General features: G+C 36.5%; 1 protein-coding gene across 3 annotated transcripts in view; it reads right to left on the bottom strand.

Annotated features, from left to right (window-relative positions):
- Positions 1-27,733, bottom strand: part of SLF1 (SMC5-SMC6 complex localization factor 1) — a 115,716-nt gene that overhangs the window by 29,206 nt on the left and 58,777 nt on the right. For all 3 annotated transcript variants that reach the window (XM_056820814.1, XM_001365334.5, XM_016431568.2), the window contains 2 exons: positions 13,839-13,970; positions 12,948-13,113 (listed from right to left, as the gene is read on the bottom strand). In XM_056820814.1, coding sequence (XP_056676792.1) covers positions 12,948-13,113; positions 13,839-13,970 — 298 coding nt within the window. The remainder of the gene's footprint in view (positions 1-12,947; positions 13,114-13,838; positions 13,971-27,733) is intronic.

Raw genomic sequence — 27,733 nt, 5'->3', positions numbered from 1 at the left:
AGACCTTTTTATCTGTAATGATTTTAGCATTAAAAAAAATAAATGAAAGGCAGATAAAGCTGAGCAAGCACTTGATAATCTATAAAGAAGTTACCAGATTTATCCAGCATCCTCTCATTTAAAGATGAGAACTATATTTAGTCCTAGTCATAATGTTTTCTTTTCCTGTACCCTGGTACAACTAGACTACTTTAAAAACAGGCACACAACATTGAGTGCCTACTCACCATAGCAAAGGGCCTGAGTCCCCAATTACTCTAGGGAAGAACAGCTGAATCCTAGGGCAGTGACCAGGTCAGGGGAACATAGTACAGAGAACACACTATGTACTTTTTTCTTGGCAAATTCCCTTTTTAGTCCCTTAATCTTAGAACAGATGCCAGGAGCCAATTAAAAATAAATCAAAAACAAAAACTTCACAACTATTGAGATCATATCTCTGACATTTGCCTAAATGAAATCCAAAAATTAATAACAAATTAATGCTATGGTGTGGAACATACTGTGCAGCTCCTACTGTTCCTTGTCCCAAATTCTGGTGAAATAACTGGTATTATTATATAATAACTAACATTTATATAGCTTTCATGATGTCAGGCATTGTGCTAATAAGCACATTATAATTATTCTCTTATTTGATCCTTATAACAACTTTAGGAGGTAGGTTCTTATATTGTATGACCCCCTCCTTCCTTCCATTCCCCTCCCTACCTATAGCTATTACATTTATCTAAGAGCAAAAAAAAATTTAATTAAAGTAAAGAGATTTTGGACACTAAACAGTCAGGTATTATTGCAATTATCTTTGTACACACTGCTTTGCAAATAGGAGGTGTTTAATAAATGCAAATTTATATCAGACGTTATCATAAGTAAATGGTAAATAAATTAAGTATTAGGAAAGTTTACAGTGTTAATACTGAAATTTCTGAAGCTGAACAAGGTCAGTCGGACTTGAGGCTGATTTCCATGTATTGTGCTACCTTTTCATGCTTTCTTGACAACAAACAAAGCAGTTTACTAATTGAATGGTATTAAGGGTCAACAGTACTTTGGTAGTAATGGCAAAAATGTTCTATAATTTATTCAAATTATTACCAAACTGGCTGTGGGTAAAACTGACAGATGGCATAAAGGTTTTCCTTCAGGAATATCCTCCAGGATATGATGACTTCCTACGATGAAATTTGATCTGATATAGGAGATTTTTGTTTGATCTGGAGATTATAAGATCTTAACACTTCAATGGAAATACTGCCTCCATTTGATAGCGATCATTCCCCTCCCTTCCTACCCTCTAAAAGGAAGGTCCCTCCTTACTCTATGAGGCTTTTTATGTCCTACTGCAAGGAGTACATGCTGCCTTCTGACGGATTTATAGTATGAGTTCAAAAAAATTGCAGCTGGACCTCTAAGGAACTCTCAGAATGTTTCTCCATGGGTTTGTGGGGGGAGAGGGAAGGATGGGTGGACACAAAGGTAAACTTAAAAGAATATCTATAAAGAGAATTGATCAGTTAAGGTCAATATTCCAAAGGCAATTTTTTTTTCCTACTATACAGAGAGAGAGACAGAGAGAGAGAAAGAGAGAGAGAGAGAGAGTGCTGAAATCACAATGAAGGAGATTCAAAGAAATGTCTATAGTATCATTCAGAATTTAGAAATTTTTCTGTTAATATGAAACTTTGTCACTGTAAGCCCTTTTTATAGACAAATAATAATTCATACAAATAATAGCAGAGCTGATTTCTTTTTAGTGGCTTAAAAATAATTTTGTATTATATTTATCTTACAACAAGCATGGGTGTCCTATTATTGGGATCTCTCCCAAACTTCTCCTTATGGGGTCTGAAGCATACTAACCACTCATGCTATGCTACTGTTACAAGCAATATCATTCTGCTATAGGCATGACCTCAGAAGGAAATGTCTCATGGACTTGCCTGAAATGTCAGACATATATCATTCATTATATGCTTCGGTTATTACATTCCTGATTGATCTCACCAATATGAATTTTAAAAATCAAGAAAACATTACTCTATGGTATTTCCGGTGTCATGCATCATTTTTTGTGTATTTTGATCCTTTGAAAATTCTTGTAATTTCATCTAAGTAATGGTTCACCACTGCAGAGTGAACTGCATCCTTGGAGGATTGTATGGTTTGAAAAACCCATCTTCAGAAAGTTCTGGGGATGAAACCTTTAGAACTAAGTTTTTTTTTAATATCAAAGTTTTGTTTTGGGGCTTACACTAGATGTCTGACTAGCTCTGTTCTGTAGGACTTGTCAGAGATTATGCTTGGTTGAAATAGACTCTTGACTATGCATGAGAGATTGTATATCACATTTACTTCATTATTCCTTAGGAGTTCTGCTCCACTTTGGATGAATGGTTACTTTTGATTGGGAAAGTTAAATATGCAACCTCAGTCTCAAACTTTTTAGAACAACTTGAGCTGAATTCAGTGGCATTAGTATTTAGTAGTAGTCTCTTGGTGACCAAGAATGACAATTGTTTTTGTGCGTTTTCATCCACGGTGTACCCTCATGTGGCTTTGGAGTCCAAAGGCTGAGGCGCAGAGTTTGTGGCACATGGGGCATGGAACATCAGTTGTTACAGGAGGTGGGGTTGTGGTCTGGTGTTGGCGTTCACACGCAGTGGCAAAACGTTGATGTCGCTCATCTTCAAAGGTGGCGGCGGCATGGTGAATGTGGGTTCGCCAGCTGCTTCTGTCAGAGGCAGTGAGTTCTAGTTGCTTTGGTGTAATGCCAGCCCACTTCAAGTTTGACTTTGGTGGATCCTTGTATCTTTTCTTTGGTCGGTCCTATTTCCTGATTCCAGCTGACAGTTCACCATAGAATACCTGTCTTGGTATTCACTGTGGGTCCATGCGGATGACGTGTCCAGACCATCGTAGCTGGGTTTTGAGGATCATGGCTTCAATACTGGTAGAGTTGGCTCTGTCAAGGACTTCCTGGTTGGTGATTCAGTCCTGCCATCGGATCCTCATGATTGACCGGAGGGAGCGTTGATGGAATTGCTCCAGTTGTTTCATGTGCTTCCGGTACAGTGTCCATGTCTCACAACTGTACAGGAGCGAGCTGAGGACCACTGCATTATACATAATATATATAGTGGAAAGAGTGCTGATTTTTTGGATTCTAAGACTTGTTGTTCAAGACCCAGGTCAGAGTCTTACTGGCTATGTGACTTTTTGGCAGTATATTCTACCACTCTGAATTCAATCTGTTTTCTCATCAATGAAACTATTATAGGGGTAAATGGCGGCAGTCTAGACCCAGGACTCCTCCTCTCCTCAGCACCTATCGATATAGACTACCTCAAAAGACCAAAAAAAAACCCAAATTCATATGAACAAACGAACTCCACAGTAGGATGCAGCATTGAAGATATGTGGGATTTGGGCAATTCCACACTATAAGGGAATGAAAAAGTTTCCACCAAAATGCGAACTGATCTACTCTCCCCCACCCCACCTACAGTCAGAGCCAGTGTGGTCTAGAATCAGTGAGTGAGCGAGGGGCACCTCTAGAGTGAGTGAGGGGCACCTCTAGGTCCTAGGCACCTGATTAAGATCACCAAAGACCTACCCCTGAGATCAGCTAGACACCTGAAACCCCAGCAGGCTGAAGAGTGCAGACCGTGGGCACCCGTAGGGAGATAGCACAGAGAAAGGCAGTAAACAGTAGACCATGCAAGGATTAAAGAACTGGCCTCAGGCAAAATCCTTGCTCCTTAGCTCCATTCACAGAGAGCCTGCTGTCCTCACTCAGATTTCTGACTGGAAATGGAAGGAAAAATGACCATAGTGATGGCAAACAGTGCCCAGAAACAACTTCCCAACACCAAGAAAAACAAGAAGGGGTTGACTCTGGATAATTTTTATAGAGGAAAAAGAAGAGGAAATACAAATAAATGCACCAAAACCTTCCAAAAAAATGGAAATTATCCACAAACTCTTGAAGAATTTAAATTGGAGCTTATCAAAAAGATGGAAGCCTTCTGGCAAGAAAACTGGGAAATAGTTCAAAAAGAAAATAACAATGTAAAGGAGTTCTTACTCCTAAATGGATAAACAGCTGAAAGCCACGAAAAGCAGGATAGATCAAACCTAAAAGGAAAACCAGTCTATAAAGAAAAGAATGAGTCAATTGGAAGTCAATGATCTTGAAAAACAGCAAGAATTAATAAAACAAAGTCAAAAGACTGAAAAAATAGAAGAAAACATAAAATATCTCACTGACAAGATTATGGACCAGGAAAAGTGATCACAAAGAGACAATCTGAGAATTATAGGTCTACTTGAAAACCAAAAAATAAACAGAAATCTTGACATCATACTACAAGAAATTATCCAAGAAAATTGCCCTGATGTTCTTGAACAAGTAGGCCAAACAGACAATGAAAGAGTTCATAGAACAACCTCTACACTAAATCCTCAAAAGACAACTCCCAGGAATGTAACCGCCAAATTGAAGAGCTTCCAAGCTAAGGAGAAAATTTTAGAAGAAGCCAAAAAGAAACAATTCAAATATCAAGGAGTACCAATCAGGATTACATCTGGTAGCTTCTACACTAAAGGACCCCAAGGCTTGGAATATGATATTCAGAAAGGCAAGAGAATTAGGTCTTCAACCAAGTATCACCTATCCATTAAAACTGACTATATACTTCCAGGGGAAAGTATGGGAATTCCACAAAATAAAAGGTTTCCAAGTATTTGTAAAGAAAATACCAGAATTAAGTGGAAAGAATGATATCTAAACACAAAAATCAAGAGAAACATGAAAAGGTAAATAAGAAAGAGAAGGAAAAATGTTTTTTTCTTAATTCAAACTTTCTTCTTTAAGGGATTCAATAAGATCAAATTACTTGTATTAATATATGGAGAAATGTTATTTGTAACTCTCAAAAATTATATTCACTATTATAATAATTAGAAGAATCATTCACAGGAAGAGATTAGTGTAATAAGTGGTTTAAGATGATATGCAAAAAAAGAAAAAGGGAGGGGGGAATCGAGGATGGCACCAAGAGATACTTGAAGAAATAAAATAAATAGTAAAATCTCTATAACACAATGATACACATCGGAAGAGGAAGTGAAGAATACTCTTATAAGAAGGAGAGCAAGAGAGTGCTAATAAGTAATACTTAAACCTTACTCTCAGTGAAATCAATTCTGAGAGGGAAGACCATCTATATCCATTGGGGTATTGAATTCTATCTTACCCTACAGGGAAAGTGAGAAGGGAAAACTAAGGGGGGTAGGAGGCACGGAGTACAAAAAGGGAGGGAAAGAGAGGGGGGAGGGCACTTAACAGACCCTAAAAAAAATAAGAGAACAAAAAGGGACGGGGCAGAAAGGGAAGCAAATTAAGGGTGGGGATTAAGGGGACTGATTAAAAGCAAACAACTGGTTTAAAAGGATATAGCAAAAGAAGAAAGGACAGAACTAGGAGAGGATATCAAAATGCTGAGCAATAAGCAAGTGGCAATCATGACTTTGAATGTGACTGGGATGAACTCACTCATAAAATGAAAACAAATAGGAGAGTGGATTAGAAACCAAAATCCTACCATATGTTGTCTACAAGAAACACATATGATGTCGGTAGACACTTGCAAGGTTACAATGAAAGTTTGGAGCAAAACCTATTGGGCCTCAACTGGGAGAAAGAAGATAGGAGTTGCAATCATGATATCTGACAGAGCCAAAGTAAAAATAGATCTGAAGAAAAGGGATAGGGAAGGTTACTACATCCTGATAAAAGGCAGTAGAGTCAATGAGGAAATATAACTAATCAACATGTATGCACCAAATGGTATGGCGTCCAAATTTCTAAAGAAGAAACTAGTGGAGTTGAAGGAGGAAATAGATAGTAAAACTATACTAGTGGGAGACCTGAACTTACCACTATCAAATCAAGAGAAATCAAATAAGAAAGAGGTAAGAGATGTGAATGAAATCTTGGAAAAATTAGAGTTAATAGATATATGGAGAAAAATAAATAGGGACAAAAAGGAATACACCTTCTTTTCAGCAGCACAGGGTACATTCACAAAGATTGACCATATACTAGGGCATAAAAACATGGCATACAAATGCAGAAAAGCTGAAATAATAAATACAACATTCTCAGATCATAATGCAATATTTTTATTACATTTATTATTTTATAATCAGGAATGGTACATGGAGAGCGAAATAAAAAATTAATTGGAAATTACAGAATTGGTTAAAGAAACATATAAAGAAACATAGAAACAATTAATAATTTCATTAAAGTAAATGACAATGATGATACATCCTTTCAAAATCTATGGGATGCAGCCAAAGCAGTACTCAGGGGAACATTTATATCCTTGAGGTCATATATTAACAAACTAGAGAGGGCAGATGTCAACAAATTGGGCATGCAAATAAAAAAATAGAAAGTGAACAAATTATAAATCCCCAGATGAAAACTAAACTAGAGATCCTAAAAATGAAGGGAGAAATTAATAAAATCTAAAGTGAAAGAACTATTGAACAAATAAATAAGACTAGAAGCTGGTACTCTGAAAAAACAAACAAAATAGACAAAGTACTAAAAAAATCTAAAAAAATAAAATAAAAGGAAAGAAGAAAACCAAATTAACAGTATCATAGATGAAAAGGGAGACCTCATCTCCAATGAAGAGGAAATTAAGGCAATTATTAAAAACTATTTTGTCTAATTATATGGTAACAAATATGGCAATCTAGGTGACACGGATGAATATTTACAAAAATATAAATTGCCTAGATTAATAGAAGAAATAGAATTCTAAAATAATCCCATATCAGAAAAAGAAATCCAACAGGCCATCAGAGAACTCCCTAAGAAAAAATCCCCAGGGCCTGATGGATTCACAAGTGAATTCTATCCAACATTCAAAGAACAGCTAATCCCAATACTATACAAACTATTTGATAGAATAAGCAAAGAGGGATTTCTACCAAATTCCTTTTATAACACAAATATGATACTGATTCCAAAACTAGGCAGGTCAAAAACAGAGAAAGAAAACTATAGACCAATCTTCTTAATGAACATAGATGCAAAAATCTTAAATAGAATACTAGCAAAAAGACTCCAGCAAGTGATTATGAGAGTTATTCATCATGATTAGGTGGGATTTATACCAGGAATGCAAGGATGGTTCAATATTAGAAAAGCCATACTTGACCATATCAACAAGCAAACCAACAAAAATCACATGATTATCTCAATAGACGCAGAAAAAGCATTTGACAAAATACAACACTCATTCCTATTGAAAAAACTAGAAAGTATAGGAATCGAAGGGCCTTTCCTAAAAATAATAAACATTATTTATTCAAAGCCATCAGCAAACATCATCTGCAATGGGGATAAACTAGACGCATTCCCTACAAGATCAGGAGTGAAACAAGGATGCCCATTATCACTTTTATTATTTAATATTGTATTAGAAATACTAGCAGAAGCAATTAGAGAAGAAAAAGAAATTGAAGGTATTAAAATTCGCAATGAGGAGACCAAGCTATCACTCTTTGTGGATGATATGATGGTCTATTTAAAGAATCCTAGAGAATCAACTAAAAAGCTAGTGGAAATAATCAACAACTTTAGCAAAGTTGCAGGATACAAAATAAACCCACGTAAGTCATCGGCATTTCTATACATCTCCAACACATCTGAGCAAGAAGAATTAGAAAGAGAAATTACACTTAAAATCACCCTGGAGTGTATAAAATACTTAGGAATCTATTTGCTGAGACAAACACAGGAACTATATGAACACAATTACAAAACACTTTCCAAACCAAGGAAGAGATAGAAAAAAAATCACAAAATGTAAAATAAATAATTTTGATTACATCAAATTAAAAAGTTTTTGTAAAAACAAAACCAATGTAACAAAAATCAGAAGGGAAGTAACAAATTGGGAAACAATCTTCATAACATAAACCTCTGACAAAGGTCTAATTACTCAAATTTATAAAGAGCTTAATCAATTGTACAAAAAAATCAAACCATTCTCCAATTGATAAATGGGAACGGGACATGAATAGGTAATTTTCAGTCAAAGAAATCAGAATTATTAATAAGCACAAGAAAAAGTGTTCTAAATCTCTTATAATCAGAAATGCAAATCAAAACAACTCTGAGGTATCACCTCACACCTAGCAGATTGGCTGACATGACAGAAAAGGAAAACAATGAATGCTGCAGGGGATGTGGCAAAAAGTTGGGACATTAATTCATTGCTGGTGGAGATTGTGAATTTTAAAACTACTGCACCCCACTCAGACCGTACTTTAGAAGATTTGATTTAGCTATTTCCTGATTTGTAACAATGGAGACACTTGGTCCAACAGAATCAGGTCTTGGGAACTCTACATTGCTCCACCCTACTTAGTTTAATGAGGTCAGGACCGTCTGCACCCATACTCAAGGATTAAGTATCTAAGAAGATGGCCTTTAGCAGACATGTGCAGAAACAGCTGACAGACCCCTGGGCTGTCCTAAGTCAAGCTAAGCTAACATTGGTACAGATGAGTCGCAGGAAAGTGATGTAAAACCATCTATATAGGGCACATGACTTCCTCTCTTCTGCCTCTTTCCCTGGAGAGGCAGCTCTGGCTGGCAGCGTGCTAAGCATTCTGACATCTTGGCGTGGTGGCAGCTATTTGTCTGGGTTTTGGCAGTGAGTTTGCCATTGGGCTAATTCAGGTTCAGGCATCTTGGCTGAGCCCTCTTGGAGTTCAGGCTGATTCCTTCCTCTTTTATTCTCCAAAACCGTACCTTCCTAAAGTCTCTAATCTTCCCTCTGGCACTAGCCAGGCGGGAGAAATCCTATACCCTTTCCTTCTCCCTTCTTCTTAATTTCTTTCCACTATATTAATTAAATCACCATAAATTTCCAGCTGACTTGGGTATTTTTTTAAATTTGGGATATTCATGGCAACCAAATAATTAATATAGTTTAGGTCACAACACTAAAATTATTCTTTACAAGTTGTGAATTGATCCAACCATTCTGGAGGGCAATTTGGAACTATGCCTAAAGGGCGCTAAAAGATTGTCTGCCCTTTGATCCAGCCATAGTACTGCTGGGTTTGTACCCCAAAGAGATAATAAGGAAAAAGACCTGTACAAGAATATTCATAGTTGAGTTCTTTGTGGTGGCAAAAAAATTGGAAAATGAGGGCATACTCTCCAATTGGGGAATGGATAAACAAACATGGTATATGTTGGTGATGGAATACTATTGTGCTCAAAGAAATAATAAACTGGAGGAAATCCATGGGAACTGGATGTCCTCCAGGAATGGATGCAGAGTGAAAAGAGCAGAACCAGGAGAACATTGTACACAGAGACTGATACACTGTGGTACAATTGAATGTAATGGACTTCTCCATTAGTGGCAATGCAGTGATCCTGAAAAACCTGGAGGGATCTAAGAGAAAGAACACTATCCACATCCAGAGGAAACACTGGGAGTAGACACAGCGAAGAAAAACAACTGCTTGAATACATGGGTTGAGGGTATATGGTGGGGGATGTAGACTCTAAATGAACATCCTAGTGCAAACATTAAAAACATGGAAATAGGTTCTGATCAAGGGCACATGTAATACCCAATGGAATTGAGCATGGGCTATGGGAAAGGGTGGGGGAGAGGAAGGAGGGAAAGAATATGATTCTTGTAACCAAAATGTTCTAAATTGACTAAATAAATTTTTTTTAATTGACTGTGAAATTGGCATAATAGATACCACCTTAAAGTAATACCTCTCAAGATCAAGTGAGATATCAGGTAAAACACATCATGAACTACATTAGTGTATAAATGTCAAATACTACTGCTAAAATGTATTTTTGTGAGAAATTTAAAATAAAGTATTTTGGTACTACATACTTTAGTAATGGCTCTCTTTAACAGTCATTAAAATTGTGTCAGACTATCACAATATGGTTTAAAGAAGTAGATATTCAAAATATTCATTATCAGTTCCTATACATGGGAATCATAAATCGACAGATGTATATAAGGTTCTATCTTTTTAAAAAAATGCAATTCATAAGTAAATAAAAATATAATAAACTCGACCTCAGACTTCTTGTGTAACCCTTGAAATGGTCACACATGTTAGTGGTTCAGACTCAAATTCCTATTTCCTGCCTTTACACCTAAATACAATTTATTGTTTTTAAAAAATAAAAAAATCCAGGCAATTCTGTTGTCGTTGTTGTCATTGTCATCATCGTCATCAAAGCTTTCAGGTTTGCAAAATGCTCTATAGATACTATATATAAGTATACATAAGATGAAAATATAGGATAAATGCATATATAATATATATGATGAAAATCTTATCCTCATAAAAACCTAATGGGGTAGGTATTATTAATTCCCTTGTTTTACAGATGAGGAATCTGGAGTCAGACTGAGGTGAAGTGACTTGACCAGAGTTACACAGCTAAGTGTCTGAGGTCTGATATGAACTCAGGACTTCTTGATTTTTCTTATTTGAAGTTCATTATTTTGAGTACACTTGGGTATTAATGTGATTATAGTAATACTATCACTAATTCTAATTGACTGAGAACATAATATAATAAACAGATAGCTCAGATGCTAGACTTGTTCCTTTGAAATATAGAAGACCTAAGTGATTATATACAGAGCATTCCCCAGGAAGGCTTTTTCCTATGGAAAAGAAGACTGAAAAGGTGCAAATTGCTGTAATCTGCATTATTAGAGAAAGTACACATATAGGTAAGCCTCATTAAAATACCAAAATAAGTATAAATGTTTGTTGGAGGTGACATAATAGGTTCTGGTCAATGTGACACCTTTGACTCAAACTATCTAAGTTTTTCACAATAGAGGTTGAACTCATAGATATTGAGAAATTGGAGATGATGAAGAGCCAATGAGGAGTTCATATCAAGATAACACAATAGAACATATATAACCAAAAATCCTCTGTAGCAATGAATAAGGGAAGTTAAAAAAAAAAAAGCACTTTGACAAAACTGGAAAACACATTTGTTGAGTCTGGTGGTATATACAACATTATATACTTACTGTTTTTCTGAACTCTCCTTAGGGACCAGTCTTGATTATCATAATTATACTATATGTAGGGATTTTTTGTGGGGGTTGGGATGGATGGAATTATCTCTATATTACTGCAGTCATTATGTTTCATATTTACTGGCTTTGCTTATTTAACTGGTTTATCAATTCATGTTAAGGTCTCTCATGCTTCTATATAATTTTCTTATTCACCATTTTGCGCAATAATATTCCGCTACATTCATATACCACAATTTATTTAGTTATTTCCTAATAAATGGACATCTACTTTGGTTATAATTCTCTAATACAAATATTACTACTGTAAAATATTTTCATATATTCGGTCTTTGGTTGGCAAATCTTATGACACGTGTGCCAGGAGTCTGTTCCCCTCCTCATCTCCACCACACCTGAAGACATTTCTCCCATGCCCTGCCCCTTTGCCTAGCAGCTCAATGGGAGCACTTCCTCCCTCCTCTGTCTGAGGGAAAGGGGCAGCTCACATGTGATGTGAAGGTTGCAGTTTGGGCCCCTGCTCTCTAAAAGGTTCACTGGCCTAGATGTATTTGTGAAATAGAAGAATTTCTGGGTCAAAGAGTATGGATAGTTGAGTTACTTTATTTGCATCATTAAAATTGTTGTCTGGAATGGTTAGACTACTTCATGCCTCCACCAAAAATACATCAACGTTCCTGTCTTTCCACAGTTCCTCCAACACTAACTATTCTTACCTTTTGTCACCATGTCAATCTGCTGGAGCTTCATTATCCAGTACTCTTTAAGTGTTAAGAATCAAGTTACGCTTCTATACCTTAGATTTTTAGGATGCACCAAATTATTAAGGAAATCGATTTTTTAACCCAAAACAGATAAGTTCATTTGGGCATTGGCTGCTAGGAAACTAACAGTATTAATGCTTAATGCCATTGGAGAAGATTATGGAGATGCTAATCACAACCCATGTGACATCATCCATGTCACTCTTCCATTCACTTCTCAAGCCCGCAGCCTGATACACCTCTTCTTCTTTCCATGTGTCAGAGGAGTAAGTACAAATGTTTTGCTGTTAACCAGACAATCCATCAATGATAAAAGTATAAGTTGAGACAAGATGCCAAAGGCTGACTCAAGTCAAAAAATATATTTATTAACTAATTTAGGGAAAGAAAAATTATATCAGTATTTGAGTTGGCAAACAGAGAAATTCTGAACAATGGAGAAAATTTGAAATTATCTGAGGAGCTCAGGTCTATGACCACTCAACATTTAGAAAAAGAAGAACAAATCCCAACTGCTACTTTAATTATCTGAACTGCTGGGGTGTACAGAAAACAAGAATAAGTAGGATATGAGGCACTGGTAAAGATAAATAGAGTGATGACCACTTGATAATCTTTAAGATTTTTTTAGAACTCATTTGTATTTCCCCAAGCACATTCTGAAAACCTTTATGGTTTCCTTATCTTCTCTATCTATATTCTCTATGTATTCATAAAGTTCATAAAGTGAAAAGATTAAAAGCAACAAGTGAAAAGCTTAGAAATAGCATGCAATAATAGCATTTAATTACTATCTTATATTTAGTAGGTATTGTCTATAGCTTTTTAATCCAAAGATTTTTTTCTTCTAAAATTCTTGACAAAGCAGAGTAGCAAATAGATGTGCTTATGCATCTATGTCATAGATAAACATATTTTTTTATCCCAGAAGAGTAAACTAGAGAGGCAATAAAGGAATAGAAAAGAATCAATAATCAAAAGTAAACACTTTTTTTCTTATAGACCAGGTATTTTTAGTCATAATAGAAAGGCAAATTCTACTTACATCATTAGATTTGAATTTTTCTTTATGGGAATATATAGTCCAATCCAAAAGCATATTTATGGGCTTAGTAAAAAACACTGAAGTTTCATTTCCAGACCAGAAGGTTTTAAGAAGGAAGGTCTGTTCTTTGACTTTTAGGCTCTGAGAATCTGCCCCTTCATATAACCTATAAAAAGAATTTTTAAAAAACTCAAATATAAGTCAGTTTGATTATGGTAGTTACTTGGAAGAAAGTATCAAGTCTCCTTGTCAAAACAACAAGCTTGGCAATTTTTATATATAGAGCTATCACACTATTTTTGATGAGTAATACATAAAGTAGTGATGACAATCAGTCAAACTGACAAAACTCAAATGTTGAATTAACATTGAATAAATAGAATTAAAATAACAGAGAAAAGATGAAGAAGCATAATACCAGGCTATAAACCAACCAACGCTGCACAGGTATTGAATGTTCAATTTCAGGGCATGGAGATGAAACTTTTCAACACTTACAGGTACAAACTGAATAAATGAGTGTTATGCCCAAAAAGGATTTTTCACTTAGGCATTCAATTACTAAAGAATAAAAAATTAAAACCTGAAAAATGAAAAGCCTCACACCTTTGTGATATAAAATTAAACACCTATCCAAATATATAACTTGGTGAAAATAAAATGTGAACTGTGAAACAGAAAAAAAGACTAGATAAGCCATCACTCTACTGTCTGTGAACTATGTTCTGACCAGAATTTACCTTTCATGCCAAAAACAAAAAACAAAATGTGAAAATTGACCTAAAAGATGACTGACTTTTTGGACATATTCTTAGAAATAAAATAGAAAATGGGGACACTAGAATAGTGCAAATGGAGATAGAAATGTCCTTTTACTTTATAAAAACTCACCTGTGATTCAGATGCTGGACTTCCCTTTTCACTAATTTGAGGAAGAATGTTAGTAATGCCACACTGAGCATCTTGGTCTCAACAATTCCTTCTGGAATTGGGTGACAAAAACTTTCACTGAAGAGGCAGGACCTGAAAAACAAGAACCCAAGAGTCCTTAAAATTCAAACAAATTCCCTGATTAATTGATGGACAAGTACCTCTTTTTAAAATAATGCCAGAGTTTAAATAACAGTTTGATCAACAAATTATAGAACAAGTTAAACAAAGCTACATGATTAATATTTGTGCCTCCTTTATAAATGTAATGACAGGTCAAACCCTCAAGCAGTTATCCTTCTATTACTTCAAGCAATTGGTATACTTTATCATTGCATGTTTTAAAGAATACAGACCTAATTTCTCTAATTCTTCTCAGTGATTGCAATGTTCAACTGTCTCATGTTATTGTCTTCATGCCTTCTTTATTTCTCTGATACAGGTGGGAACGATGAATACAGAATATAATTGGTGAAGGTCCTTATCAAATAAAAAATTACCTTGAATATTTAGTGCTTTCAACTTTACCTTCCTCTCCCTACAAAATCATCTTCTTGTTCACTGTTTAACAAAGCATAGTTAGAAAGTTTTTTTTTTAAATCCCAATTTTATTCCTTTTTATCTTCTCTGGTGTTTCTCAGAGAGTAGGCGAGAGTCAGATAGATAAATTAGAAGCACACAAGTCACTGGGACACAATGGAAAGAAGAGTGACTTTGAAGTCAGACACTTAAGTCCAAGGGTATCCTCTGAGACAAACTTGTATGACTGTGGGCAAATCACAACCTTAATGGCTTCAGTTTCTTCATCTATAAAAGGTGGGGGCTGAAAGAGCTGGTCTCTCAGGTCCCTTCTAGTTCTCCATCTCTGACCTTATGGAAGATAGGAGGCAAACATAATTGTCTCCAAAGTTATATACCAATGCTATGGGGGGATCATTTAACCACTGTGCTCTCATTCTCTGTTCATGTCTCCTGCTTGCATTATGTTGCTCACATGTGGTTTCTCATCATCCCTCCCCCTCCTCCCCCCGATCCTCTACCTCTGCCTAAACATCTACTATGAGGCAGTGAGATAGCATAGTGGATAGAGTTCCAGACTTGGAATCTGGGTTGATTTGAGTTCAAATCCTTCATATAATCCTTACTAGCTGTGTGACCCTGGGAAAGTCACTTAACACCACTATCCTCAATTTCCTCATCTGTAAATTGGAACTAATACTAGCATTTGTTTCTTAGGGTTGTTATGAAGCTCAAATGATAAAATATCTATAAAATTACTTTGTGAACCTTAAGGTTCTATATGGTAATAGAATAGTTGAGAATATTTTCCAAACTAAGTAAAAAAACAAGGCTCTCCAAAACTTGATTTCAATTTCTTTAACCAGTCATTCCTTTCAAAGACAAACTACTCAGTTTTATCTCAAGCAGTTCTTTGAATATGAGACACCTTCCTCTATTGCCCGCCCCCTTTCCTCACCCCTCTGCTTGCTTAGCACCCCCCTGAGTCCATTGAGAGAGAAAGGGTTTGGTGGAAAGGAAAGAGCGCCAGCTTTTGAACCAAAGAACCTATAGAGATCCTAAAAGGAGGAAAAGATTTCTTTTATACAGCAAATATTGATTTAAAATGCCTACAATGGGCAAGGCTCTGAGGACATAACTGAAAATGACAGTCTGTTGTTAATGACTAATTATTTATAGGGAGATAAGTATATCAGGGGGTTCTTCCCTTTTTTGTGTCATGAATCCCTCTGGCATTCTGATGAAGACCCTTCTTGGAATGATATTTACAAATGCTTAAAATAAATACAGTAGACTACAAAGGAAATCAGTTATACTGAAGTCAGGATTTAATTTTTTTCCCCAACAAAGTATGTAGGCCAGAGGTTAAGAGTTCCTAAACAAACATGTTCACAAATAATTATGAGTCTGGCTAAGAAGTGAAAGAGTGGCATAAGAGGGAAGGAATGCATTTCCTTAGAGGTTCAGGGAAGGTATCCAAGCAGGACTTCATTGATGAGCTCTTGGTTCAGCTATGAAGGAAAAGAAGAATTCTAATAGGCAAAGACAGAAAAGGGAATGATCTACGCACAGAGTGTGGTGTATGCCAAAGAAGAAGGAGTGAGAGGAGATAATACGGCATGGAGACAGAGAAATGATGAGGGGTCCAGTTTAGCTGGATCTTTAGATGAATATCACTCTAAAATAAGGCAGGCTTTGGAAAGGAAAAAACAATGTGGAGTGGGAGGAAGGGGAGAAAAGAAGATAGTTGACCTAGGAGTGGCCTGATCAGAGCTAAGAATTAGGAAGCTTTGGCAGTGATAGGAAGGATGGACTGAAGAGGAGAGGGACTGGAGGCAGACAGAATATTTAGGGGGTTATGACAAGAGTTCAGAGGAGAGGGAGCAGGGCTAAATCTGCATGGTCAGAAAGAAGATGGAAAGGAGACAAAGGCTAGTCAGCCTTATATGGTGCAGAGAGGATAAATGCAATCTGGCAAATGACGGGATATAGAGTGAGTGGGAAGGCAGTCAAAGGTGATTCAGAGGTCCAAGCTTGTGTGACTGGCAGAATGAGGGCACAATCAAACAAAAAGGAGAGCTATGGGGGGAGGGGGGTATGTTTTGGAGGGAAGATGAGGTTTGCATTCATCAGTTTGTCAGAGTAGCATACTACCTTCAGTTTGAGGGAGTGATGGCATAGCTAGATGAAAATGTTTCCCAGGCATTTGGAAACATAGGCCTGGAGGTCAGGGGACTAGCTGGATCTAGAAATATATGTTTAAGAGTGCTCTACACAAACATTATAACTAAAGGTATGAAGTTAATGAGATTGCTAAAGAAGAGAATATTTAAAGAAAAAGAGATCTTAGGATAAAGCTGGTGAGATTTCTATATTTAAGGGACAGACAGAAAAAATGGAATTTTTTAAGTAAATAAAAAGGAATGGTCAGAAAAGGAGAACCAGGAAAAAGAAATGTCATAGAAAAATATTAAGAAAGAGGAAACAGTGAATGTCATTAGGGTCAGCTGCTACAAACACTTCAAAGAGGATGAGAACTGAAATTGTTAATTATATTTATCAATTAGAAGTTCACCTCAGACTTTGAAGAGAACTGTGATAGTGATAGAAATGTAAACTAAATTACTGAATGTTGATAAGTTAATAAGTAAAGATAGAGTGGCAGTGGTTATAGACTTTTTGGGGGATGTAAAGTTTGTTGTTATAGATGGAAATGGATGTGAGGATATGCCAGGTTCAAAGCAAGGGTATTTTATGTTTGTGGGCAGAAGAAAAGTATCAGTCAAGAAAGACTGAATATGATACAGAGACGCAGTGAAAGCTAAAATGATAACATTTCCACAATTAGACCAGGAAAGAGACAAAGAGAGACAGACAGAGAGAAGGGAAGAATGAGAGGAAGTGGAAAAGGAGAGTGAATGAAAAGAGAGCCCACGATAGGGGGTACATCCATAGTTCCATAGCTGATAGGTATTTCATTTCAGCTCCTCATCTAGACTGTAAATCCTATTGTGAATGGGAATGGGGGGAAGAAGACTGTGTCTTAGACGGTTTGGCCTAGCACAGCATAGGGTACAAAGTAAGCACTTGATAAACACTCGGTGAGTATTTAATTAATAACTATGACCCATTAATCAGTAGTCATGTAAGTTATGTTTTCATTTTTAGCCCTTTTAACATATTGTTTCCCTTCTGTCTAATATTAATATTTATTTTTGTAATAATGATAGTTCGTTTCCCCCCAAAAAGAGAATTTTCCTAAAATTATGTTTAATTACATGCATTAGACCAAAACAGGAAAAGACACCTAGAAAGTATTACTATCTATACATATTACAGTAACTGACCCAATGAAAATAACAAAAATATGAATACTGTAGGTTCTATATTTAACTTCGATAAATAAATTATGCTTATGCTAGGAAAAATGTGCTAATACATTAAGAGATTTTCTAGGTACAAATACAAGGCTAGAATTAATAGTAACACAGTAATATATAATTAAAAGAATAAAACTTCATAATATTTCTCTAAAATAATTATCCTGGATTAACCGCATTTGCCAGAGCCAGATCTTACAGAAAATAATGCATTCTCTATAGAGGATTTTTATGGTAAAACATGGATAATAAGTAGTAATCAGGGTAAGAAGACCGAAGGGTGAAGAAAGTATGTAGGTATGTAGGGAATTATAATCCAGGATAATGAAGAAAATGTCACTTGTGAAACAGAGAATTCAAAAGAATCAGTGACCATTTTTATTACAATTTCTTTCCTTGTTTCTTAAATATACAAGCAAGCAACTCCTCCAAAAAATTATTGATATTACTATGTACCTTATGGCACACACTGGATCCATACCTGCTTTTTCCCAGTTTTTCACATTTTAAAGGGTTTGAAAACAGAAATCATTCCACATTTTTATTTCCAAAGTAAATGAACCAAAGAATAATAGAAATTTAGAACTGAAAGGGTCTTAAGAGATCATTTAGTCCAACCTCCTCATTTAATAAAAGAAGTAACAGGAAACAAAACCCCAAACTCAAAGAATAAAAATAATATGGAATATTATTATATATAAACAATCTGGAATATTCAACACAAACACTTAAAGAGGTACACTTCAAAAATTTAGACTAAATTACGATTCTTCATATTTACTTATATAAGTAAACTATTTTTAGAATTCAAATATTAGTTTGTGCCCCATTAAAAATCATGTAAATATTTTGTAACTATATGCAAACAGGAAGGCTCCAATGTTCAAATGGTTCATATTCAAAAATTCATTTAAAAGTCAATTGGGAGCAGCTAGGTAGCACAGTAGATAGAGCATCAGGCCTGGTGTCAGGAGGACTTGGGTTTGAATCTAACCTAAGATACTTCCTACCTGTGTGATCCAGGGCAAATCACCTAAGCCCAATTGCCTAGTCCTTGAAGCTTTTCTATCTCAGAAATGATACTAAGACAAAAACTATGAGTTAAAAAAAAAAGTGAGGTCTTCTGACTACAAATTCAGGCTAACTACATCCTCTAATGATTAAGGCTGGCACATACTGATGATTCTAGAGGAGGTTACATAGCTCAGTGGAGAGAGAGCCAGACCTGGAGCCAAAAAGTCCTGGGTTTCAACCTGGCCTCAGGTACTTCCTAGCTGTGTGTCCCTGGGCAAATAATCTTTCAAGTCATTGTTTTGCCTAATCAAATTATTTTTTCCCTAATCACATTATTTTTTTACATTTAACAAACACACATAATGAGATCTTATATTCTCTTCATCTTTCAGTCCATTATATGATGATAAAGCTATGGTCTGCTGTAGAATATCACTTGCAAAAGTCTTTTTTTCCCCTTTATTACTTTCATCATAGATTACTCTCATACTTAAAATGAGATTATTTGCATAAAAAGTAACAAACTAATTATATGACTTACTAATTATCTAGACCTAACCATACTTCTGCTTTGGAACCCATATTAATTCTAAGAGGGAAGGTAAGGATTTTAAAATAAAAAAAGAAAGAAAAGAAAAATAATTGCCTAGAAATCAGAACTCACAATCATGGATTAAAAGGCATAAAGCAGCTCTGAAGTTTTCTACCTGATATATCTTTTCCAATGGGAAAATTTTATGGTTAAATGCCTAGGTCAGCCCACAGAATACACTTTAATACATTATATGGCCAAAGTGTAATATTAATATTATTTTAAATACACCTACCTGACATTTTCTTTGAGAAAATTTATTTTCTGATTTCTGATTTCTAACTTGCTTTGTCAGAATCAGATCTCTGCCTAAGAAAGCACCATTGCAAGTGATGGGAAAAAAAATAGATATTTTGGGGCTTTGTATATATCTACATGAGAAAAGGAACCACTTGAGCAGTAAGTCTCTATGTATTCTGAATAGAAGAATAAAGGGCATCTCTCCACAATGGCTAGGGTCTCTGGACTTGGACTTTTCATGAAATGTTCACATTAGGGGCCATTTGTATGTTAAGTCTCTTAAGTCAGGGATTGCCAATGTTTATGTTTTGCATCACAATAAGTGAAGTATCACAAATGGATCTTTTTTTTTTTCCTTTTAAACCTTATTTTATTTGGCCATTTTCAAACATTATTCATTGGGAAAAAAAGATCATTTTCTTTTACTCACCCCCCTCCCACCACCCCTCCCATAGCTGACGCACGATTCCACTGGGTATCACATGTGTCCTTGATTCAAATCCATTTCCATGTTGTTGGTATTTACATTAGGGTGTTCATTTAGTGTCTCTCCTCAATCTTATCCCCTTCACCCCTGTAGTCAGGAGATTGCTTTTCCTCGGTGTTTTTACTCCCACAATTTGTCCTCTGTTTGTGGATAGTGTTTTTTCTCCATGATCCCTGCAGATTGTTCAGGGACATTGCATTGACACTAATGAAGAAATCCATTATGTTCGATTGAACCACAGTGTATAATGTTTTCCTGGTCCTGCTCCTTTCGCTCTGGACCACTTCCTGGAGGTTGTTCCAGTCTCCATGGAATTCCTCCACTTTATTATTCCTTTTAGCACAATAGTATTCCATCAACAACATATACCACAATTTGGTCAGCCATTCCCCAATTGAAGGGCATCTCCTCATTTTCCAATTTTTGGCCAACACAAAGAGCACAGCTATGAATATTCTTGTACAAGTCTTTTTCCTTATTATCTCTTTGGGGTACAAACCCAGTAGTGCTATGGCTGGATCAAAGGGCAAACAGTCTTTTATTGCCCATTGGGCATAGTTCCAAATTGCCCTCCAGAATGGTTGGATCAAATCACATAAGTCCACCAGCAATGAATTAATGCCCCAACGTTGCCACATTTTCTCCAACATTCATTACTTTTCTTTGCTGTCATGTTAGCCAATCTGCTAGGTGTGAGGTAATACCTCAGAGTTGTTTTGATTTGCATCTCTCTGATTATCAGAGATTTAGAACCCTTTTTCATGTGCTTATTAATAGTTTTGATTTCATTGGCTGAAAACTGCCTGTTCCTGTCCCTTGCCCATTTATCAATTGGAGAATGGTTGATTTTTTGTACAATTTCTTTAGCTCTTTATAAATTTGAGTAATGAAACCTTTGTCAGAGGTTTTTGCTATGAAGATTGTTTCCCAATTTGTTGCTTCCCTTCTAATTTTGGTTACATTGATTTTGTTTGTACAAAACCTTTTTAATTTGATGTAATCCAAATTATTTATTTTATATTTTGTGACTCTTTCTATATCTTGCTTGGTATTAAAGTCTTTCCCTTCCACAGGTCTGACATGTATATTATTCTGTGTTCACCTCATTTACTTATAGTTTCCTTCTTTATATTCAGGTCATTCACCCATTCTGAGTTTATCTTGGTGTAGGGTGTATGACCCAGACCTAATGTCTCCCACACTGTCTTCCAGTTTTCCCAGCAGTTTTTGTCAAATGATGGATTTTTATCCCAAAAGCTGGGGTCTTTGGGTTTGGAATAGACTGTCTTGCTGAGGTCATTTATCTCAAGTCTATTCTATTTCACTGATCCTCCTTTCTTTCTCTTAGCCAGTACCAAATTATTTTGATGACCACTTTTTTATAGTATAGTTTGAGATCTGGGACTGCAAGGCCCCCTTCCTTTGGATTTTTTTTCCCCATTATTTCTCTGGATATCCTTGACCTTTTGTCCTTCCAAATGAACTTTGTTATGTTTTTTTCTAATGCAGCAAAAATTTTTTTGGAAGTTCAATGGGTATGGCACTAAATACATAGATCAGTTTGGGTAGGATGTTCATTTTTATTATATTGGCTCGTCCTACCCATAAGCAGTTAATGTTTTTCCAATTGCTCAAGTCTAGTTTTAATTGTGTGGAGAGTGTTTTGTAGTTGTGTTCATATAGTTCCTGTGTTTGTCTTGGGAGATAGATTCCTAAGTATTTTATTTTGTCTAAGGTGATTTTGAATGGGATTTCTCTTTCTAATTCTTACTGCTGAGATGTGTTGGAAATATATAGGAATGCTGATGAGTTATGTGGGTTTATTTTGTATCCTACATTTTTGCTAAAGTTGTTGATTATTTCGATTAACTTTTTTGTTGATTCTCTAGGATTCTTTAAGTAGACCATCATATCATCCGCAAAGAGTGATGATAACTTGGTCTCCTCATTGCCTATTTTAATGCCTTTAATTTCTTTTTCTTCTTTAGTTGTTACTTGTAGTGTTGCTAGTACAATGTTAAATAATAGAGGTGATAATGGGTATCCTTGTTTCACTCCTGATCTTATAGGGAATGCATCTAGTTTATCCCCATTGCAGATGATAATTGCTGATGGTTTTAGATATATACTATTGATTTTTTTAGGAAAGCCCCTTCTATTCCTATCCTTTCTAGTGTTTTTAAAAGGAATGGGTGTTGTATTTTATCAAAGGCTTTTTCTGCGTCTTTTGAAATAATCATGTGGTTCTTGTTGGTTTGCTTGTTGATATGGTCAATTATGTGGATGGTTTTCCTAATATTGAACCAGCTCTGCATCCCTGGTATGAATCCTACTTGATCATAGTGAATGACCCTCCTGATCACTTGCTGGAGTCTTTTTGCTAGTATCCTATTTAGGATTTTTGCATCTATATTCATTAGGGAGATTGGTCTATAGTTTTCTTTCTCTGTTTTTGACCTGCCTGGCTTCAGGATCAGTACCATGTTTGTGTCATAAAAAGAATTTGGTAGAACTCCCTCTTTGCTTATTATGTGAAGTAGTTTGTATAGTATTGGGATTAGCTGTTCTTTGAATGTTGGATAGAATTCACTGGTGAATCCATCAGGCCCTGGGGATTTTTTCTTAGGGAGTTCTTTGATGGCCTGTTGGATTTCTTTTTCTGATATGGGATTATTTAAAAATTCTATTTCTTCTTCTATTAATCTAGGTAATTTATATTTTTGTAAATATTCATCCATATCGCCTAGATTGGTATATTTATTGCTGTATAATTGGGCAAAGTAGTTTTTAATGATTGCTTTAATTTCCTCTTCATTGGAGGTGAGTTCCCTTTTTTCATATTTGATGCTGTTAATTTGCTTTTCTTCTTTCTTTTTATTTAAATTAGATTGACCAGTACTTTGTCTATTTTGTTTGTTTTCTCAAAGTACCAGCTTCTAGTCTTATTTATTAGTTCAATAGTTCTATTACTTTTGATTTTATTAATTTCTCCCTTAATTTATAGGATCTCTAGTTTGGTTTTCTTCTGGTAGTTGTCTTCTGGGGATTTAGTGTAGAGGGTGTTCTGTGAATTCTTTGAATGCATATTTTGTCCCCTTGTTCTAGAATCTCTGGGCAGTTTTTTTGATGATATCATGTATTATGATATCAAGATTAATGTTTATTTCTGACTTTTCTGGTAGACCAATGATTCTCAGATTGTCTCTCCTTCCTCTGTTTTCCAGGTCTCTCACCTTGTCAGTGAGATATTTTATGTTATCTTTTAATTCTTTAATCTTTTTACTTTGCTTCATTAATTCTTGCTCTTTTCAAGATCATTGTCTTCCAGTTGCCTGATTCTGACCTTTAAAGACTGGTTTTCCTTTTCAGTTTGGTCTGACCTGCTTTTGAGATTTCGAGCTGTTTCTGCACTTGCATATTTTGGTCCCTCAGATTGCTGAGTTCCTTTTGCATTGTTTCCCATTTTTCCTTCCAGAAGGCTTCCATCTTTTTGATAATTTCCAATTTAAATTCTTCAAGAGCTCGTGGAGAATTTACATTTCTTATGGAAGGTTTTGGAGCATTTGTTTTTGTTTCCTTTTCTATCTCCTCTGTATTTTGCATTTTTTCTCCATAAAATGTGTCCAAAGTCACCTCCTTCTTCTTGCTTTTCTTGGTGTTTGGAGGCTGTTGCACCTCTGCACTGTTTGCCATCTCTATGGTTTTTCCTCCCCTTTCCAGTCAGAAATCTGAGTGAGGGGGGCTGGCTCTCAGTGTATGCTTCTGATGATCCGAGGCTTTAGCCCTAGGCAAATTGTCTGTTCTCCGCACCTGTGCTGTCTTCCCGGGGAAGCCCAGGGTCTGCCCTCCCCTGACTGCCCGCTTTTTGGTTGTTACTGCTCTCAGTTCTCTCCAGCTGCTTCCCCGCTGCCTTAGTTCCACACTCTGAGCCTGGCACAGCACTGTTCACAAGGTACCCCAGTGCCTTTGTCTGCCCTGAGGTTCCTGTCCTTTTGGGAGGCCCTGCACTCTAGGGGGGGAGGGGTCCTGGCCTCCCTGAGCTCTGAGGGCTCCTGATGGGATTAGGTTCAACTGGGTTGGTCTGGATGTGCCCCAAGCAAAAACCTCTGGTGAGACTCCAATGGAAGGACCCAGCCACGGGGCTACAGGTTTCCCTCGTCTTTCTCAGGCTGCTTCCCTGCCATCTGTGTTGGACACCCACAGCCTGGCCCAGGTTGCTTTCAAGGTGCTCCCTTCAGAACAGCACCTTTGCTGGCCCTGAGGTTCCCGCTGCTGCTTGGGGCTCAGCGCTCTGGGTTGGGGGAGGGGGGAGGTCCTGGGACCTTCCTTCTGCCTTCTCCTTAGACCCGAGTGTTCTAGGATTCCGGCTTTTGGGGTGCGTACCTTTTGATTTGAGTCCAGAAGGTGGGTTCCCTGGATCTGACCTGTTGTTGAGTTTGAATTTCAGTCCCCCAGGAGCATTCAGTTTGTGACTGCTAAGGGAGGGTTTTCAGAGGCCTGAACTTTTGCTGCATCTAAGCCACCATCTTGACCGGAAGTTACAAATGGATCTTTCTAATGTGTAATTAAGTAAGTCAATTCAAATAACTTTTGTATCTTTTACAAATTTTACATAAAAAGAAAAACAAAGATTAATTGGTTATTTATTTTACACAATGACCAACCTCAACATTCATAGGACATATTTCCATTCTCCAAAACAATATTTTCAAAGAAGTAAAATAAAAATGTTTACTAAATTTATTCTAACCTTTGACATCAGAAACCTCCCTCATACTTTGTTAGCTGATCTTAGAGATACTTCTAAAAAAGTGTTTCCTGAGAGTTCAAGTTTTTTGCATTTTTGCAGCAGAAATATGTAATCTTCATCATTCTAATTACTTTAGACCTTCTTAAATTTATGTATATTAAATAAGGTTGTTAACCCTTTCCTTGGGGAGAATTTACAACTAATTATGAAAACCAACAAAAAAGTATTTCTTGATTTGTGCCCTCGGGGTCTATAAACACTATAAGTCCTTAATACCAAGATGACTGTCTAGACTTTCTCAATGTCAGTCTAGATTCAAAAAGGTCTGACAAGGTAGAAGGAATGTCCAAATCTAAAATTCAATTTGATTCAACTAACATTTATTAAGCACTTATTGTGAAGACAAAAGATGATACGACAAAGACAGAATAGCCTCTGTTCTCAAAGGGGATAGACGATGTACCCAGATAAGAAAATACAAAGTAATTTCAAAAGGGATAGAACATAGACTGGGAGGCTCAGAAAGGGTTGAGTGAAAAGGGAAGTGAAGAATTCAAGAAATTCAAGAAAGACAGTGTATACATACATACATACATATATTTATATACATACACATATATGTATATATTGTATATATGCATATATATACATACATACACACATATGTGTGTATATATATATATTCCATGGCATTAAGTTTTGTAGAACCATTATAATCCTACATTTAACTTTGCAAGTACAGAATGGGAAAGGCATGGCAAGACATCAGTTTTTCTGAAAAAATCTGGCTTTTGTGAGGGTTTTCTCTCCCACTCCCCCAAAGTATAGGATTATAGATTTAGAGCTAGAAAGGTTTTAGTAGTGGCAAGATCAAAATTGAGTTTGTAGTTCGATGCAGCAGGAAAGAAAAAATCCTTTCCTGAACTTGCTACATTAAGAGAAGCAGTATGAAAAAAAGGGAAGTGAAAGTTTGACTAGATTTTTCTGTCCAGATAGCACAGACACAGAAATCTGTTATGGCCAGTTCTGGGTCCCACAATTTAGGAAAGTTATTGATAAACAAGAGGTACAGTGAGACAAGGTTCATAGAAGGATTCAAAATTATGTACTAGGGGTTGTAAATGAAGGAACTGATTTCAGAATTACCCATCTCACCTGAAGAAGTAGCCCTTATCCTTGCCAAGGGAAATCCTTCTGCACACCACTTTGATTCCACCCCTTACTATCTATCTAATCCAGTGAACTGCCCCCTGACCACCCCCACTCTCTCACCAATCTTCAATGTCTCCCTATCCACCTGTTCCTTCCTAGATGTCCGCAAACATACCCACATCTCCCGCATCTTGGAAAACTTTTACCTGCTATATTTCTCCTTTTCTTGGGAAAACTCCTGAGAAAGCTATGAATACAGGGTGCCACCACTTCCTTCCTTCCTACTTGATTCTGAACCCCTTCTCATCTAGATTCTGACTGGATCATTGGCAGAAAATCTTCCCTCCAAAATTAGAAATAGTTTCTTAATTGTCAGATCTAATGACCTTTCACCCAATCTTCATCCTTTCTGATATCTCTGCAGCTTTTGACACTGAAAATTCTTCTGGAGACTCTCTTTCCTAGCACTATTTCTATCAGGGGTGTTGACTGGAGCAAAAAAAAAAAATTGATTGGTTCTTTGAGGGATTCTTAAATTCTGATTCTTCTCACTTTAGGTTTTTGTGCCACTGCTCTATCCTGGTTCTCCTCCTACCTGCCTGTCTGCTCCGTAAGTTTTCTTTTCATCCAAATGATGCTCATTAAGCATTGGTGCCCCCCCCCCCAAGTTCTGTCCCAGGCCCTCTTCCCTTCTCCCTCTAGTTCGTATATAAAATCTCCAGAATAACCGTTGTTCCTGAGCTCTCAGAGGCCTGCATCACCAAATGCTTCATGAATATTTTGAACCAAGTGTCCCAGGGAACCTCAGAATCAACACATCTCATATACAACTCCCCTTCATGCTCCCCAGCCTCTTTATTACTGTTGAGAGCACTCCCCTCCTTTCAGCTGCCCAGGCTCACAAGCATGTCCTCTCTGATTCCTCTTTCATATGCACGTCACAGATTCCTTTTTTCTTTGCCAAATTTTGCCATTTTTGCCTTCACATTATCTTTCATTTATATACCCTTCTTTCTACTAAAAACATTGCTGTCTCATTAACTCATGTCTAGCCTCTTGGAGTGCAATTTTCTGGTTGGTCTCTGCCTTAAGTCTTTCCTCAGCTGTTAGTGATCTTCCTAAAGCACAGTTCTGATCATGTTGATCCCCTACTCTATATGTGATTTCCAGGATCAAATAGAGAATTGGATTGGCTTTTAAGCTCTGATCCCTTCTGATCTTTCCCATCTTCATTTACCTTACTTTCCTCCAAACACTCTATGATGTAGTGACACAGGCCATCTTGCTGTTCCTGGACCTGACATTCCATCTCCTAACTTCAGTGTCTTTTCACTGGTTAGCCTCCAGGCTCCTTACCTCTGTCTCTTGGCTTCCTTCAACACTCAGCTCAAATTCTGCTTTCTGCAAGAAGCTTTTTGAGGTACTTTTTGTACCATGACTTGACATTGCTTGAAGGACAGGTCTCATTTTCTCTCTGTCTTCTCTTCTCCAGACTGACAACCCATTTTTTTAGCTGATCTTTATGTTGCATGAATCTGAGGTCTAATACCAACCTATCAATGTCCTTCCAACAATGTAGAACCCAGAACGTAACAAAATACTAAGGAATGACCAGAGCAGAGTCCAGCAGGATTATCACCTTATCAGGCTTGGACACTATGAAAGTTACTACGGTTTCATTAGCTTTTGGGCTATTGTATTATTCTTGACTCATGTTCAGCT

Source organism: Monodelphis domestica, chromosome 3 (genome assembly GCF_027887165.1).
Source record: "Monodelphis domestica isolate mMonDom1 chromosome 3, mMonDom1.pri, whole genome shotgun sequence".
In the NCBI taxonomy this organism is placed as follows: domain Eukaryota; kingdom Metazoa; phylum Chordata; class Mammalia; order Didelphimorphia; family Didelphidae; genus Monodelphis; species Monodelphis domestica.
Note: the sequence above shows the minus strand (reverse complement) of the source record. Positions and strands in the feature narration are given on the sequence as shown.